Source organism: Genypterus blacodes, unplaced genomic scaffold, assembly GCF_046128005.1.
Source record: "Genypterus blacodes isolate CSIRO-AG114 ecotype Tasmania unplaced genomic scaffold, CSIRO-AGI_Gbla_v1 ptg000003l_1, whole genome shotgun sequence".
NCBI lineage: Eukaryota > Metazoa > Chordata > Actinopteri > Ophidiiformes > Ophidiidae > Genypterus > Genypterus blacodes.
The window spans coordinates 5,601,995-5,619,386 of NW_027466817.1; the positions used below are offsets into that span (position 1 = coordinate 5,601,995).

Consider the following 17,392-nt stretch of genomic DNA (forward strand, 5'->3'; position numbering starts at 1 on the left):
AAGGAGCTCCTGCTGAGAGAAACAAAAGGAGCATTGGAGCGAAAAATCCCAGGTGTGGCGAGGAAAGGCGAGAGGAAGGGAGATCTGGGAGCAGAGGTATTAGCACACAGTTACGCCGGGCGAAGTGGAGGAGAGACGTGCAGAGCAGAGAGGGGGGGGGGGGGAAGAGAAGGAACGGGGGGAGGAGAAGAAGTGACAAGACATGAAAAAGTGCTGATGGCAGAAGTGTCACGATGCATCCAGCCAGGACCTGAGGATGTCCTCCCCCTCTCCTCCCCCTCTCCTCCTCCTCCTCCTCCTCCTCTTGCTTGTCTACTTATCCATTCTCTGACCCTGCGCCCCTCCTCCTTCACCCTCCTCTCCTCTCTCTCTCTCTCTCTCTCTCTCTCACTCACTCCCTCCCCCTCGCTCGCTCCCTCTCCCCACAGTCAGACCAGGCAGAGCACTGTGCCTGGATCGCATCTCTGTCTCTCTCGCTCTCTCTTTCTCTCTCTCTCTCCCTCCCCTCTGGACTCTCTCCAGCTCCTCTGATTGCCATTCCGCAGCCGAAGCCCAGAGTCTCGACATCCGCGGCGGGACACAGAAGAAGGGAGGACGGGCCGGAGCGGATCGGAGCGTTCTTTGTTCTTGTCAGGCTTTTGATTCTTAGCTGTTCAGATGTAATATCATCCACAAGGAGAGACTCACCATGGCACCTCTGAAGTGAGCCCACAGAGAGAAAGGAGCACGAGAGAGCATTTACTTCAAGAGCTTCACAGAACAAAGTGATGCAGATGGAGACACAGTGTGTGGAACTTGGAAACTGAAGACCTTATCCATTCCCAAGGACAGACAGACGAACTTCTTAAAGAGCAGAACTCAAACACTTGATTCTTAAGAACTCGCTCTTTGAGACTCCAGAAGTCCTTCCGCAGTTACCTTTGTCTTTGTGGGTTCTGATCCCTCAACCGAAGCCATGCAGGTGTCCATAGCCTGTACGGACCACAACCTGAAGAGGGGGAACGGGGACCACGGCAAGCAGAGCGCCACCAGTCCCAATGTGGTGAACCAAGCCCGGGCCAAGTTCCGTACGGTGGCCATCATAGCCCGCAGCTTCGGCTCCTTCACCCCACGCCACATCTCGCTCAAGGAGTCGACGGGGAAACACACGGGAATGAAATACAGGTGTGTGTGTATGTGTACAGGTGTAGGCTGAATGTGTGTTATCAGAGCATGGATGGTTGTGTAGAGTATTATATATGATTCTGTTTGTTTTGGAGTTGTTTCCCTTATTTTTGCAATTCAAGCATTTTCCCTGTCTTCATCTTCTGTTTTTCATAACAATTTGCCTCCACATTCACGAGTTAGAGTCATGGTTCCCTGCAAGGACGCACAATCTACCCAGGAAATTGTTATTTTTGATTAAAAAAGAAAAACAAAATGTGCTTCATCTCTGTCACAGTCCCTCTTCATTCGTTGCCTTCACATTGTGACACATTATAAAGCCGCTCTTGCCAAAAACAATGGGAAGCATCTTGTGCCAAAACCTGCAGTCTGTTTACAGAGACACTCTTCAGTCTGCAGACGCATCACAAAGTCTGACAGAAGCTGCTCATTCAGACCCAATGTCGGCGGCAAAACCTGACAGGATTTATGAATAAAGGCCATCTGCTGTTTGAGTCTGCTGTCTAGTCAGAGGAACTTTGCCGACGGTTCCCACAGGTTCTTTATTCTGTTTGTCTCTTCACCTCCTCTCACCTCCTACACGTCTCACTCTTAGTTCCTCTTGCTTTCTCTTTCGATATCCGTAAACTCCCATTGCACGCAAACTGCAAAACGTCCCTGTTCGTCGTCACCGCGCCAAATTTCAAAAACTTTCAAATGGCACACAGACGGAAACGGACTCCACTCCTCTCCCACACACACACACACTCACACATGCCAAAGACCTCTCTACCTTTCTCTGTTCTCTCTCTCTCTCTCTCTCTCGCTCTCCCTCTCTGTTTTTTGCACTTTGATGAGACAGCTGTGCAGTGTGGGCAGAGTGTCTGAGTCGGAGCTGACCCGCTGCTCAGCTGACTTGGTGGGGTTTGACTCTCTTCAGCCTCGGGGATGTGAATCTTACATAAATATTGAATGTTGCAGTTGCTCTCTCACCAAGGCAGCACATCACAACTCGAATTAAGCCTGAGATGTGTGTGTGTGTGTGTGTGTGTGTGTGTGTGTGTGTGTGTGTGTGTGTGTGTGTGTGTGTGTGCGCGTGCAACTGCGAGCCAAGTGAAGTTAGATCTCACTATTCCATACAGCTGCTATATTTGAAAGTGTTCTCATTCACATAAACTGCCTGCAGAGTGGAGAAATGAGGCCCATTAGACTCTTATTCACTGAGAAAGAGCCCCGACTTACTGTTACTTTGCTGCTGTGAGTAACTTCACAGACATCCGACTAATTTTAACACTTAGGACGCTTTTGGATGAAAGCAGACTGCTCTGATAGTTCATAATTTGCTGAGAGGTTTCTCTTTTACTGCATCGTGTATTACACCAAAACAGAGCAGGATACTGGTTTTATTACAAGCACTCATGCTGTAAACACAAATGTAAGTGTTGCTGAGGACTTAATAGTTGAGCAGACAGCACATGAAACAGTAAATAAATCAGGATATCAACAGCTTCATGAGAAATCGATCAATGAGTGGGAGGAGCGGCACAACTGCAAGCATAAATCTCCCCTTTCCCCCCCACCCTTCTCTCTCCCACACACACACACACACACACACACCTATCTACATAGTCTCCTCTATATGATGGCAACCCATAGGCCTGTGCAGTCCTCTGGCTGTCAGTTTTTCATTGAAAGTTTAGTAGGCAGTGGAGAGTGAAAACGACTTTTGACAATAGACAAGGATGTCTAGAGTTTCTTCTCACCGCTCTGTCGGAACAAAGGGAGAGGGGATGGAGAGAGAGAGTGAAATGGAAAGGCAGATAGAGAGATGAAGAGAAGGGATACATGTGTATGCAGATCATTCACCGCCGCATTGTCTTGTGCTGACAGTAATGCTTTCAGATGGACTTTCAGGAAGTGAACCCAGACTTGTATGCACCATCTGCTCTGGCAGTGCAGTGTAGGTGAATGCACTGTATGTCTGTGTGTGTGTGTTTGTTTGTGTGTGTGTGTGTTACTAACGTGCACACTCACATGCACAAGCTACAGATCTCACAGGAGGGATAATCCGTTTAACTATTTATCTCCTTTAAACATAAATGTGTGTGTCAGGGGTCCTGAAAATAGGTATCGCCTGCTGATGCCCCAAAACACAACATGATGCTTGCATGTGTGTGAACTTGATAAAATGCTGTGTAACTCTGCAAAGCTGTGGAGGTGTGACGGATGAGCAGTTTTTGTCAAACTACCGAATGAATCCCAACCTCTGTTCTGGTGAATATTCAGCAGAGCCGTGCGGTGATGACGGTAATTTAAACGCTCTAGTGCTCCCCATCAAATCCTCCTCACCTCCTCTTCCTCGGGGACTCACTGATTGCCTCAATACTTACTCGTCGGCTTATTGATTGATTGATGTGTGTGTGTTACTTACTGGCACAATGTGTAAGCTTGATTGAGGAAAGATCGTTTGAGGTTTAATCCGGCCCTGACCGCAGCCGAGCGTTCATCAGGAGTGTGTGTGGCGTGATTCTCTGAGAGTGCGGTGGAGGTTGAATAGAGATGCATTGCACTACGTGTGAATGCAGTGATTAGATAGTGGATAAAAGCGCTCTCACCCTTTCAACAGTCCGGCAGGGATGCAGAAGCAGAAGGTGGAGTGCTCTATTTTGGAGTCTGTTACCAGAAACACATCAGGTCTCCTACCGGTGCTGATGCGATGTGGCTAAACTTCATTCGATTGATAATGATTTCCTACACTTTACGACCTCCGCTGCAGTATTTGCATTAGACGGTCGGTCGGGGAGGTGAAAGCAGATATACAGGAGAGAGGCAAAGTTGAGAGCCGAGGCCCGGTGGAGGGATTCAACCCCCCGCCTGTGGTGTGAGTCCTGTATGCAGAGGTATGGATCGAGCCGACGGGCTGCAGCTCGCTCCCCGCGTTGCTTTTCCACATCAGCTGTGTGGCGATAACAAGCTCTGAATCAGTGTGTGTTTCGGACTCGTCCGCATGTGCATGTTTGTGTGTGTGTGTGAGAAGGAGAGAGAGAGAGAAAGGGAGAGAGAGAGAGAGGGAGAGAGAGAGAGAGAGAGAAGGAGAGAGATGTGATGGTGTGATGCAAAACAGTGGTGAAAAGACTGGAGAAGGAGAGGGAGGGAGGTATAATTGATAGGAGGAGGCATGAGGAGTGATGAGACTATACTTAATTTGATAAAGATTCTATTAATAAATCAGTGCAGTGACTGTGTGTGAGTTTGTGTGTGTGTTGTGTGTCTGTATGTGTGTGTGTCTGTACAGGCTCAACCTAGGTTCACAGCACTCACAAATGTATGCAAGAACCTATGGGTTTATTCTTCTGCTTGTCTTCTGTGTGTTGCTGTATGATCCCATGGTTGTGTGTGTGTCACACAAATGAGAGCTAAACCTGCTGACCCTCTTGGATTTTGGTGGCCGAGGGAGAGGAGAGGGAGTCGGGCGTGCGAGCATGAGAGATGGGAGCTGTAACTGGGGGTTAAAGACGAGGTCCCCGCTCTCTGAAACACAAAGTGACGAGCCAGCAAAACACAATCGCCATCACACAAAACAACTGCATGTGCCCAAATGTTTGTTTAGCTTTGTCCTCTATTTCATATTTACCAGTTTGCTGGTGAACTACATACTCATGCAGTATACTGAGTTTATTATCTGTACCCAATCTGTACTGGGCCCCCTCCTCTTCATCATCTACTTCCTTTGCCTCGGTCATATTACAAGATGTCGCAACATCAACTGCTACGCTGATGATAGCTAGCTTTACATATCCACCAAAGCTCCTACCACTTTCACTCCTCCCACCCTGCTATCCTGCCGCTCAGACAACAATTACTGGATGATGATTCCAAGCTTACTCCAACTAAACAACATCAAAGAGGATAGGATCCACAAGTCCAACAGTCCACCGTCACCACGTCACAGAATCTCCATCGACCTACTCCTGGATCCTGCCACTCAGTAAAAAACTGTTTATCTAGATGCACAACCGCTGATCTGCTCAACTGACTCGTCAAACATTAAAAGCACAGCCACAAATCACAGCTGTTAACTGTGAGCTTGTGAATGCAGCACTGCGTACTCCACATTTTGACAACTTCCAGAACTTCCAGTGCTTATATACTGTTCTAGGCTGTGACACAAGCACACTGTCTGACCTTGCTGGCTGTGGAAGCTTTGTTGAAAAATGAAAACTTCTTCTGCACAGATTTCCCAGCAGAATCACCCTGGGCTTTCAAAAAGAGAGTTTCTGTCTCTGTGACAGTCGGGAAACATTTACAACTAGACAAAGCAGTTGAACAACCACACAGATCCTCGGCTATCAAAAATGTTTAGAGAAACACTGTCAGAGACCCCCAGCATATTCCAGATGCTGTGGAAATGTCCAGAACGCTGTGAAATCGGTTCACATGCCATAAAAAGAGATGCAAAACAGCCAGGAACAATCATGCCTTACATTTGTACTGCATGCGGGGACCAGGTGGTGCCCCCCTGTTGGCTTAGAGTCTGCTGGACCTATTGATTGGTGTAAGAACCACAGTTTAAATTAGCCTGTTCACACACTGCTTATTTTGCAGAAGCATGATGCAATCCTCAGCTGTGTGGCTTGAGAGATTGCAGAGCTGAAGATGCACAGACCAGATTAAGAATTAGGGTAAAAGTGTGTATGTGGGATCCTATAGAGGTAGACGGAGTGTATGTGCGCGAGACAGATGGAGAAAGAGGTTAAGTACCTGTAATTGTTTAAGATGCAATTGGACATTTGGACAAAAGCACAGATTGTTATGAAATCTGTAATGAATAAAGGGGAAAACTCTAGATTACTTGATCACACTCCAAACCACCTCACAGCAAACACTCAGTGGCCACAACCATTGAATTATCACTTGTTGCCATGGCAATTATGTTCTTAGCTCTGTCTAGTGTCATCATTCAATTTGGTCCATTTTAAAAGCGGACACACAATCTATTGACTTTTACTTTTGGGGTAAACTAAGAATATAAATCAACTAGACAGGAGAGAGAGAGAGAGAGAGAGAGAGAGAGAGAGAGAGAGAGATGGAGAGAGGGAGAGAGCGAGAGAGTTTTGATTTGCAAAGCATCCTTGGTGTGTTGCATTGGTTGCCAGGTGGTGACAGACATCACAATTTCCACTTTGTGACACTGCAGCGAGTACAAGAGAGAGAGATGGATTTTGCGTAGTCCAACACCCGTCCTTGTTGCTGAGTCTTTCTCCGGTCTTTTTGAGTGTAGTGAGGGACTGTCGTGTTGAGATGAAAGAGGCACTTTGAGTTCTGCAGCACATACATACTTTACACAGTAGTAACGTGTGTGTGTGTGCATTTGAGTGGGTGTTCAGTCACCCTTGTTCAGTCAGCAAAATATAGAACCAACCAATTCAATGAATGAAATATGGAATTTTATTGTATCGTAGGCGAATGAGGATTTGCCAATGATAAGATCAGGATGTGGATCAGATCATTCAGATAATTCATAAATCAGCTGATTCTAATTCTAATACTATGAATCACAGGAGGAGGAAGTTTTATTAGATGAAAAACAATTGAGTGCTGTAGTGTCTTGTGGGAGTTTGACCTAAGCTGTTCAAAGCCATAAGACGTACATGAGCAGGTACTACGGTCCCTCAGAGAGATGCAGGAGAACAAGGAGCGAGAGGAAGAACAGGGGAGAGGAAGACAGCAGAATGTGTCAAATCACGAAATGATTACACAGCAGTAAATCTCTATAACTTGGGGCCTGTCACATGGAACCGTCGGTAGAATAATTAACAGCGGTTGTCCCTGGTTTACTGTCAGTCTGTAAACTGTTTCTGTGCCCTTGGTTGTCCTTAACAGTATTATTAATTATTGTGACAGCTTTGCAGAGTTCAAGCGTTTTATCTATTTGGTGACAGGAATTGATGATCCTACCTGTGCAGAGCTGAATCAAATGATTTCAGCCTGTGACAGATAAATCAGATCAGATTGATGTGACTGTCTTTTATATATATTTATCAAGAATTGAGTTGTAGTTGTGAACGCTCCTCTGATGTGATCTCCATGTGGCTGTGTCGTGTTCCTCTCCAGTGTTAAAGGTAACGGGGGTCATTCCCTCCTGGGTGTGAAGCGATCTGTAATTCAATTCTTTTTTTAAACCGTTTTAATTAAAGGAAGTGTCAGGACGGCTGGTCAGGGTTGTCCTCTGAGCAGCGTGACCTGTCAACACATCATTGCCCCCCCCTGCCCGGGAGCCGATGCGTCAGTCAAAAGCCTGAGAGTGAGAGCTTAAATTGGTCTGAGAGTCCGACGGACAAAAACCAGAGGCGAGCATGAACGCAGAGAGACAGCCTCCTTTATGCCTCTTCAATGAATAACTCTCACAGAAAACTTCAGCCTCCATGTTGACGAGCTCTGTAGAATCAAATTAAGGGATTTAGAGGAGTAATAGCATAGATTAAAGGCTCAGCGCCACATCCTGTAAACCAAACTCCAGCTAAGTTATAAAGGACCCTGTCTTATGTCTAATGAACAAATGAAGGTCATTATTGGTGTAATATGCGTTTTTGTAATGTCTTTACTATTCGTGAGCTATGTGTTGATGGTGAAATGTACATAGAACAGTGGTAGAGCAACGTGGGGGTTTCAATTCCGAACATGAATTCATATAACTCATACTTACTGATGATTCTGCACTAGCAGCACACAATAATCAATTTGTCACTTTGCATAAATAAGGATTTGAGCAATTCAAACACATTGTGTGATTCAAAAAGATCAATACATCAACTGAGAATAGACAAAATGTACATTATAGGAGGGTTTAATAGATGAAATTAATCAATAAAAACAATTAATATTCGACCATAAATCCCTTTTGTCTAGTAAGCACTTCAATTTTGATTGATGTGCTAGATGAATTAAGAATATGTTTAACGCCATTGTTACGTCAAGATGTTCCAGCTCCACCTCTAGATGCGGGTAAACCAAATTCTCCCCCCACACCACACCACCTTTGATAAAAGCACCACATATGTGTTGAGTAATGAACACACCATCGAATCAGCTGGAGCAGAAAATACATTTTGGTGACTTGAGGACCAATAATGGACCCTTCAAATTCAGTCAAATGAGTGTGTGTGTGTGTTCAGTTCAAATCTGGTGTGATACAGCAAGAGGTCTTTGTAATACAAATGAATCAGAGTATAGAAGTAAAAGCAGAGCAGGTCATTAAAGTGGACAAGACAGTGATCACATGCTGCCTTTTCAAATTATACACCAACCAGCCCATTCAGCATCTAATACACTCAATGAATACATTTAAATGAACTTCAGGGAGCAAAATAATACATCTTCAAATATGCATTACATACATAAGCATTTGAAAAACTCGTATTTCCAGTGTCGATGTTATAAATTGTACAAATGCAGTTGGTCACCTGTGAAACGTTGCTGTGCTCTGAAGATTTATGAAGAAGGAAAGGAAGTGCAGCTGTAAATAACACATCTGCTTCAACAAGCTTCTAGCAGACATGAACCATAAGGAACAATAAGTAAGAACTGTATAGCTGCACTGCGGTGGATGCTGATATAAGGGCTACACACACACGCACACACACCCCCACACACACTTCAGAGCTGCTGCTCTTAATCCTATTCTGGCCAGGTGTTTTTTGCACATCGCCGTCTCGTGTGGGTTGAACTAATGCAAGCAATTACACCCTCTTTCCTCACTGTTAGCTGTAGTCAGAGGAAGAAGTACTATGTATGTATAGAGCGCTGTCTTGTTGATTGTGAATAGGTGTCAGGAGTGTGAACTGTGAGAAATACAGGCTTCTATCAATGTTTCTAAACCCTGGCTGTGTTGTAACTTACACTCTCCAGCTTACTTCTCTGGCATATGCAACCAAAACCTTGTCACATCTTGATGAAGATTGTATTCCTGTCAACCACTGAACCCTTTCACTTCTTATTCACTTCCCTTCTCGTCTCCACATTATTATATATGAGGTTCATAATCTGCAGAAAAGAAGCTGAGTTGCTGTCAGAATGAGCAGAGGGCATGGATACGACAGGAGAGACGTGAAATGAAGATCGACGTTGTTTATATTTTGAACAAATTGTTTCACTTTCAGTGCAGGTTCACTTCCCCAAACCGCTAGATGAGAATGTCAGTGTGTGCAGAGACATTATGTGTGGGCGGCTGGATCACCATGTGGAAGTTTGTACCTGTTCCTTTGTAGGAGAACATGCTGATTTCTCCGGAATTCATTCTGAAGCTACCTGGAGGGAATAACGCTTCATTAGAAATGATCAATAGACAAAAGTCACCAATGGTTTTGTCCAGTGTGAGCATCTATACAGTATGAATGGACCAACCGCAGGCTTTGGCCGTTGAGATCAGATGATTCAAACAGGCAGCGTGAGTTAACACACACATGCGGCATGAGATATTGTAGCTTTAACGTTCGATTTGAGCCTAATGCAGTAATACAAAGCTGTGTATCAGTGTGCATCAGTGTCTACTGTCAATTAGGGGCTTTCTAGTCTTAAACTGTGTGTGTGTGTGTGTGTGTGTATAGGGATAGATTGTGTGTGTGCTTTAGTGTGAATTGCTCTTCACTTGGTTTCTATGCTGTATGAAAATGGGGGGAGGCAGTGGCTCAGTGGGTAGTGCTTCCGCTTGGGAACCGGAGGGTCGCTGGTTCGAGCCCCTGCCGAGGTGCCCCTGAGCAAGGCACCGAACCCTCAATTGCTCCCTCCTCTGCGAAGGGTGGTAATGTAATGTAAGTCGCTTTGGATAAAAGCGTCAGCCAAATGATCGTAATGTAATGTAATGTAATGAAATATAGCACAACAAACACTGGTTGATGTGGGCCTCCAGCACTGACAGTGAGAGAAGATGAATCAGTTTTGCACACACACACACCTTCACACATGCACAGGTTCCCCTCAGCTTACTTGTTCCATTCTTCCGTTCTCTTAACCTTGCCTATCTGCTGAGCTTTGTTGCTTTGATCCGTGTCAAAGAAAATCACCTAATTGTGCCCTGAGGCAGGTGCCGTGTTCTCTGCGTGGTGGATTGACACATACTTACATTATGTACCCGTACGTGCAAAGACACACACGTGCACGCAATTCACGATGGTCTAACGCCCACGTTGCACTTCAGTCACATTCTATCCACTCGGCTTCAGCATGGCACATGAAGTCGTTCTTGATTTGGCTGAGCAGCGTGTGTGTGTGTGTGTGTGTGTGTGTGTCTGTGTGTCGGGCCGGGCTGTCACACTCCACTTCTCCCCCTCCTCTTGTGTAGGTGGAACAGCTGCACTGGCAACCCTGCTGGGTCACAAATCTGCTTCAATGAAGACTTTTTAGGCATTCATATGCATTTAAAATGGATAAAACACGGCCTGTTCTCTCCTTTTCTGAAGAAATGAAAGAAACAAGCACAATGGAGAAATTCTAATTATGTGCACATATGCTGTAGCTCTTTAACAGAGATGAAGATTTATGGTTGAATTTCCCTCTCTCAACTACTGTAGGAGTATAAGTGTTATTGCTATTAAATTAAAGATTTGTTCTAATTTATTGCCACCCTCCCCCCTTCATGTGGCTCAGGTATTCCTGAGATGAAGGCCAAATACTGTAATTGACTTCTGTCTCCATGGAGATGTGAATAACTGAGCTATACACACAAGAGCCTCCACTGTGTGGGCAGGTTGTATGTCTGTGTGTGTGCGCGCGCATGTGTGTGTGCTAGTTGTCGAAGTAGAGGTTTGGTGGCTGCGTTTGAAGGTACAGTTTGGGTTAGTTGGGGCATTTCATCCCTGTTTGTCGAGCTTTTGATCTCTTCTGTGCATCAAACTATTATACCAGCACATATGTGGACAGTTAACGGATCAGCTGCTGATGAGACTGCAGCATGTCGATACCTAATGATGCACTTTATTGAGCAAATTCTTGTTCTAGTGAGGATTAAGCTACAATTAAAACTAATCTTTGATGAATTGAAGGGCTAATTAATACGTGGGGACAAAACACTTAACAAGCTTATTCACTCGCTCTCATTCATCATGTACACACAGACAACCTCAATCATAAAAGCCCTCCATCAAAACTCATACAAACACATGCAGAACCATCGCCAAAGACCTAAGCACACAAATTCCTAAATACGGGCACTCTCTTTCACGACGCAAATCAATACAGGTCAGCTTTGAAGGAGGATTGAAAGGAGGGTTTGTGCCGGAGTGTGTCTATGTGTTGAAGGGTGAAGGGTGTTAAAGGATGAAGGAACAAGGCCAGAGTGTGATGAGTGAAACAGCTCTGACAGATGTTCAATCAAACGCTGTGCAAGAAACTCCCTGCAGCTAATTATCCTTCTCCTTTTTTTTTTGGCACTTGTGTGTTGTGAAGCCAACTCAATCAAAGCTGTATATTCATCAATATAGCAGCTTCTCATCTCATTTTTATGCTCGGCTCATTTGTTACCCTACAGCAATTCCCAGAGTTTAGACCACCAAATCATTTTCCTCTGATCCAGGCCGAATTGCTCATATTGACTGGATAGTTTGTCACAGGATTTTACGCCTGATTGATTGGTGTATTATTTCTGAAGAAAGGGAAAATGACTCAGAAATCCTGGATTGTGGTCGACAATAAAATCTCCTCAAAGCAATTTTTGGAGAAATCCTGCGACTAACAATTAAAACAAACATGGAGATTCAGGTCAAAGCTCAACCTCCACTGTGGATTTGACAAGAACTGAAGCACCTGAAGTTGTGCATAATTCCATATAAAGTTGTTGACCTGCACCTGACCTGAATAAGGCTCCTGCTTACATTTGCAAAGTCTTAACCTGAGGCTGCACAGACGGATTGCCGGGCATGTTAGCTGACACATCAAGGCCGAGTACCACGTTTGCCAATGTGGCCCCAAAGGCTCTGACGTAACATTTTAGTAGACAAATGGCTGTTCAGCTGTCTGGACCCTTTGAAAATCTCTCTTACCTCCCTGGTCTATTTCCCAGGCGGCGGCTCTGCATATTGCTGGAAGTTTGCCGTCTTGATTTCCAAGTAGCTATTAGTTCCGGCCGCATCTGTATGCCAACACCCTTGCACACTTTGCTAATTGTGGCTTAAGTAAATGACCCCCCTTCGTTCCTTACCCCTTCTCCTCCTCCTCTCTGGGGGATTTCCATTGCTTTTCCAGCTGTCCATCGAAGGAGTCGTACCGTAAAAGCTTACAGCACATTTTTGGATGACAGAGGCAGAAGGTGCAGGGGAAAGAGCAGCACAGAGCCCCACTAAAGCCGTCGCTAATGAGGTGGTTTTACTGCTTCAACTTCTTTTTGGTTCATTAGTGCTTAGCTGGTGTGTTTACTACTTGATCTGCATACATAAAACTTAGCAAGCACTTTTTAGCAGCAGCCTAATTTATCATATTCACTCATCGGGATGAGGTAAGTAACACACATATTGAGTAAATGCATGGCACAAACACACGTAGTCTACACTTGGGTCAGCGTGAGCGTTAATTTGTGAAAGAACGTCTACACTTACCAGCTGTCCTGCCTATGAGTCATTTATGTGTAATTAAGGTTTAGCACAATCCTGAGTTTACCGTTAATCCACATGTAAAATGTCTTTTGCCTGCTGCCTATAGACATTCTGTGAAACAATCCACATGACGGGATTACTGACGGCACAAGTCAAACACTCGGTTCAGTCTGACATATTGTGTTAAATTGAATGAATAAACATGAGAGAAGATGGTATAAGATTATACTTATTCAACATTCTCTTAAATCTGAGCATTGATATTAGCAATGTAAATGTACACAATCATATTCAGACATTAGGGCTAAAGAACAAGACAAAGAAGAAAGAACTTCCTCACTGCCTCAGGTCTGAAAGTCAAAAACAGACAGACACACACACACACACACACATACACACACACACACACACTCCTGTCCGCCTTACATAATGGCTTAGCAGTGAGGTGGAACAGGGAGAAACTTTGGACTGTACAGTTTGATTACAGTGCAAAGTGCTGAATTTGTGTAATCTAAAAAACGACTCTTGACTTTCTGGAATTTGATTTGCTGTGATGATGAAACCTGAGCAGGTGGCACAATGATGCAGCACATAAATCTTCTTGTTTGCTGCAGGTTTTTATTTTTTTAAGTTCAACCAGGGGCTATTTATTTGTGCACTGTACGGTAAACTGCACTTTTTAGCCTTTTATATTTTTTACTCATTACATAAATGTGGACTTTTATGCTTTCTTTTAGATTGCCTTTGATTTCTATCATTGAATTGGCTTTAAGTCTGAATAGTGTGACATAAATAAACTTGCTGTGCATTAAAAGCACACTTGAACATTAAAAGCAAATCTGTCCTCAGAGGCAGAGCAATGTTCAGCGTGGCCGTGTCTTCCATCCACAGCTTTACACAAACCTCTGCCAGAGCTACAGCTTCATTTGATCTCAGATTTGTCAGGTATGGGAGCAGAGTTGTAGTTCCATTTAGGCTGCTTATCAAGCCAACAACAACATGAGGAAGCTTCAGCATGTTTAAAAAAATGTCCATGAATGAACTTTGTCATATTGCCAGAGCTTGCAGGCCAGTAAAATGGTAATTTGGCTTGCATTCTAAATGTCAAACAGTCATGTTACTCTAAAATATAAGCATTATATTACTGTGTGTTTTAAATATAAAGATGAAGTTTGCTCTTTAACAGTGGCAGATAATCACTTCCTACACAAGTAGTTAATTATGCAAAATACAGCTTTGAGTCTGCTCTTGTGATGAATAGTTTTGAAAGGTTGATTGAATAACTACACCAAATGGGTGTTTATATTGTTATATATTTGCATTATACAACAATATAGCCGTACTGGCCTTTAAAGCAGTAGTGTGCTGGTGTCTAGGCAGGGGGTGTTTCACAGTGTAATACCTTTTATGGTTCACTGCAGATTTTTGGCTTACACTTATTAAAAGCTCCATTTCATCCATGTGTGTACAGTGTGTCTGTGAAAGCCTGCACAAGTATGTGTGTGTGTGTGTGTGTGTGTGCAGTTGAGTCTATAAGGCAGCAGTTTAGTGAAAATCTATCAGAGCGTTTCAGAACTGCTGCACTGAATGATTTATTGATTGTGTGCAGCTCACACACGAACGGCAGGAAAATCTGCTTATTCTGACTTTTCCCTGCATCAGACCAGTGGACTTCATAGAGAGTCTGTATCTCTAAGTGTTGCCATTAAGGTGTTAATGTACTTATGTGCTTGTGAAAGATGTATATACAGTATACAGTCGGGGTTGTTGTGTCAGTGTTTTCTGTATTTTACTTTGTTGTTCCTGCAGTAAATTACCCAGATGATATTATGATCATAGTTGCTATGGAATGGTGGAGATTTTCTACCCCTGTCTGAAATTAAGCCATAAAAGCTTCATAACCACCAATCACATCTCACTCTGGGGTCTCTTATATTTAGTCTAAGGAGTAATTCAGGGATGTTTGTAGAGCACTAAAGTGATCTAAACACAAATGTGAAAAACAGTAAAACCGCTGCATCTCAGACCAATAAAACCAAGTGGTGATCAGGACCGACGCTATGAAACGAACATTACAATGATGATTGTTTGACACCTGCAGCATTCACCTTCAACTCATTAACATAAATAAGTTCCGTTGATATTCACAGATGTCTGAGCCGTGTTTTGAGATATTCCTAGTGGATTCTAATTTGTTTGCATAAGGGTGCGATAATTTGGATTTCAACATGCGAGGCCATGACCCAGTAGATAATAGGAATTCTTATGTTTGAATAATGAATTACAAGTGCTAATTTATGTGGCGTAGAGCTGAATAAATTCAAATAGAAGGAAATGTCAGCTGGTCTTGATTGCATCGCTCTGCATTATTCTGAGCCTCTTAGAATATAAAGCGAACATCCCTGTGGAGCCGTCTGATAACAATCCAGTCAATGCAGCAAGCCACTCCTGATGGTGCTTTGTGACTGTGCTTACTTTTGTATTGCAACTAACCCTCATTCACACGTGTGTAAACGACTGTAATCAGGCGAGTTGGCAGGACAGATGTCTGGTGTTAATGAAGCTACAGGCTCGCAAAGTTGTGTGGTGTAAGATGCCAAAGAGCAGAGGGGACATCTGTGTTATTGTGTCTCTTACTTTGAACACAAATGCTGAAAATATTTTGTGATGCAGACTTTTTTTTTCTTTTTTTCTCGAGAGCAGGAAAACCTCACTATGTTGAGCGGGCAAACTAATTTCCTTATGATCCTTATGATGGGAAAGAACATAAGAATTACAATGAATATTTGCTACAAACTTGTTGCATTCATGTTTAGTAAACTGTGCTACCTCATATCACTGTGTGTGTGTGTGACTGAGTTTGTGTGTGTGTGTCTGTGCATTCTTACTGTGTATGTAATGATGTGTCAGACCTAGTAGAACATCATGATAATGGATGGAGACTTTAAGAGCACCGTAACACCTCTCACTTCCTTCTATTTATAGTCCACAAAGTGAATATAGTGTAGGGGAAATTATTTTTTTTTTATCAAATATCGCCAGGAAGGCTGACGAGTGAGTGAGTGTGTATGTGTGTGTTATCACCAACCGACACCTGCGGGGGTGCAGAAAACTTAAAGAACACAGTCATAGAAAACACAGTATCCTATACAATGTATCTCTCTAGATCTAGATCTGCCCAGATGCCAAGCCTGACTTAATAGAATCACTTCTGTTTTGTGATATGAATATCTGTGTACATTATTTTGTGTGATACATGATTGATGTATGTTTGTACTGTATTGTACAGTGGGCGTTGACTGAGGAATACATAACTTTTAACTCCTTCTGTCTCCGTTTATATGCTGTTTTTGTTATGTCCTCTGTGTGCGTTTCATCTCATCCAATCAGAATGAATCTTTTATGTTGCATAGACCTGCAAGCAAAAACACACATTAATCTCCATTAAAACTGGATTAGTGAGGCAACAGGTGCCATTCAGTGTACCGCACAAGTGTTTTTATCCAGTGTCAATCTGCTATGGCTGCAATTTTAAAAGCCCGGCAAGGACCAAATCCATAAAATATGGAAAGACATGTAAAGTAATACGACTTTATGGTTTTATCATCTAGCTGTGGAAGGTCATAAATGGACACATACTCACGTGTATGTAACAAGCCATTTTAATATAATCACCATTACTGTGCAAAACACTTAATTCAAGGTTGCATTACAAATACATAAGCACTTCAAGAGTTTTGTGTGTGTGTGTGTGTGTGTGTGCGTGCGAGTGCAGGAGAAAGCTCAAGGAGAATGCGGGACCTTCTGAGAATCCCATTTTGTCTTTGTGTCTTACTCTAAAACAAATTATGGGAATTTAAACCATATTAAACTGTTCTTACACACAATAAAGAAAGGCATAAAAAGTAACAGCCACCTACTGCTGGTCAAGGCTACTACCCAAGAGAAACTATTTATCACCTTTCATTTTTTCATCAGATACAAAACGAGGTCTATATCTACAGTTAATATACATTTCATTTCCTTTGCCCTTGCACAAGCCTGAGGGAAAGAGTTTCTTCCTCTTTGCCTTCGTCAGCATTTCCTCTGTCCTTATTTTGCTCTTTACATTGGTACTCATACCAACAGCAAAATCCTAATCTTCTACAGAAAGCTCTTTGGCTGTCGTTTAGAATGTTGAGGTTTCCCATTGGCATCTCTGGAAATTGCAGGGGAATTGCATTGTGGGTGTGTATGTGTGTGAGCAATTCCAGTTCGGTGGTATTGGAATTGCTATAGTAGAGCGTGTAAGGACAAGTAAAAAGACAAAGATGGCAGATTTGAGTGATTTTCTGCCAAGAGTAAAGATGTTGAAGTATTATATCTTGGCTGGTGAATAGAATCACTTATCTTCTTCCGGATTCACTGTGTTTACATGGCTTTGGAAACCAGCGCCTTTCCGCTGCTGAACACTAAGGCCACTTGACAACAATTCTGTGATGTTGGCAGAATGACTCAGGCCTGAAATGTAAGGATCTATTCGCCCACACACACAAACACACACACACACACACACACACACACACACACACACACACACACACACACACACACACACACTAACACACACACTAACACACACACACACACACACACACACACTGGTGAAAATGCATGCTGGGTCG

General features: G+C 43.4%; 1 protein-coding gene across 1 annotated transcript in view; it reads left to right on the plus strand.

Moving 5' to 3' along the window:
• Positions 1 to 479: 479 nt before the first annotated feature.
• Positions 480 to 17,392, plus strand: part of kcnab1a (potassium voltage-gated channel subfamily A regulatory beta subunit 1a) — a 54,737-nt gene continuing 37,824 nt past the window's right edge. The window contains exon 1 of the mRNA XM_076145473.1: positions 480 to 1,164. Coding sequence (XP_076001588.1) covers positions 956 to 1,164 — 209 coding nt within the window. The 5' untranslated portion in view covers positions 480 to 955. The remainder of the gene's footprint in view (positions 1,165 to 17,392) is intronic.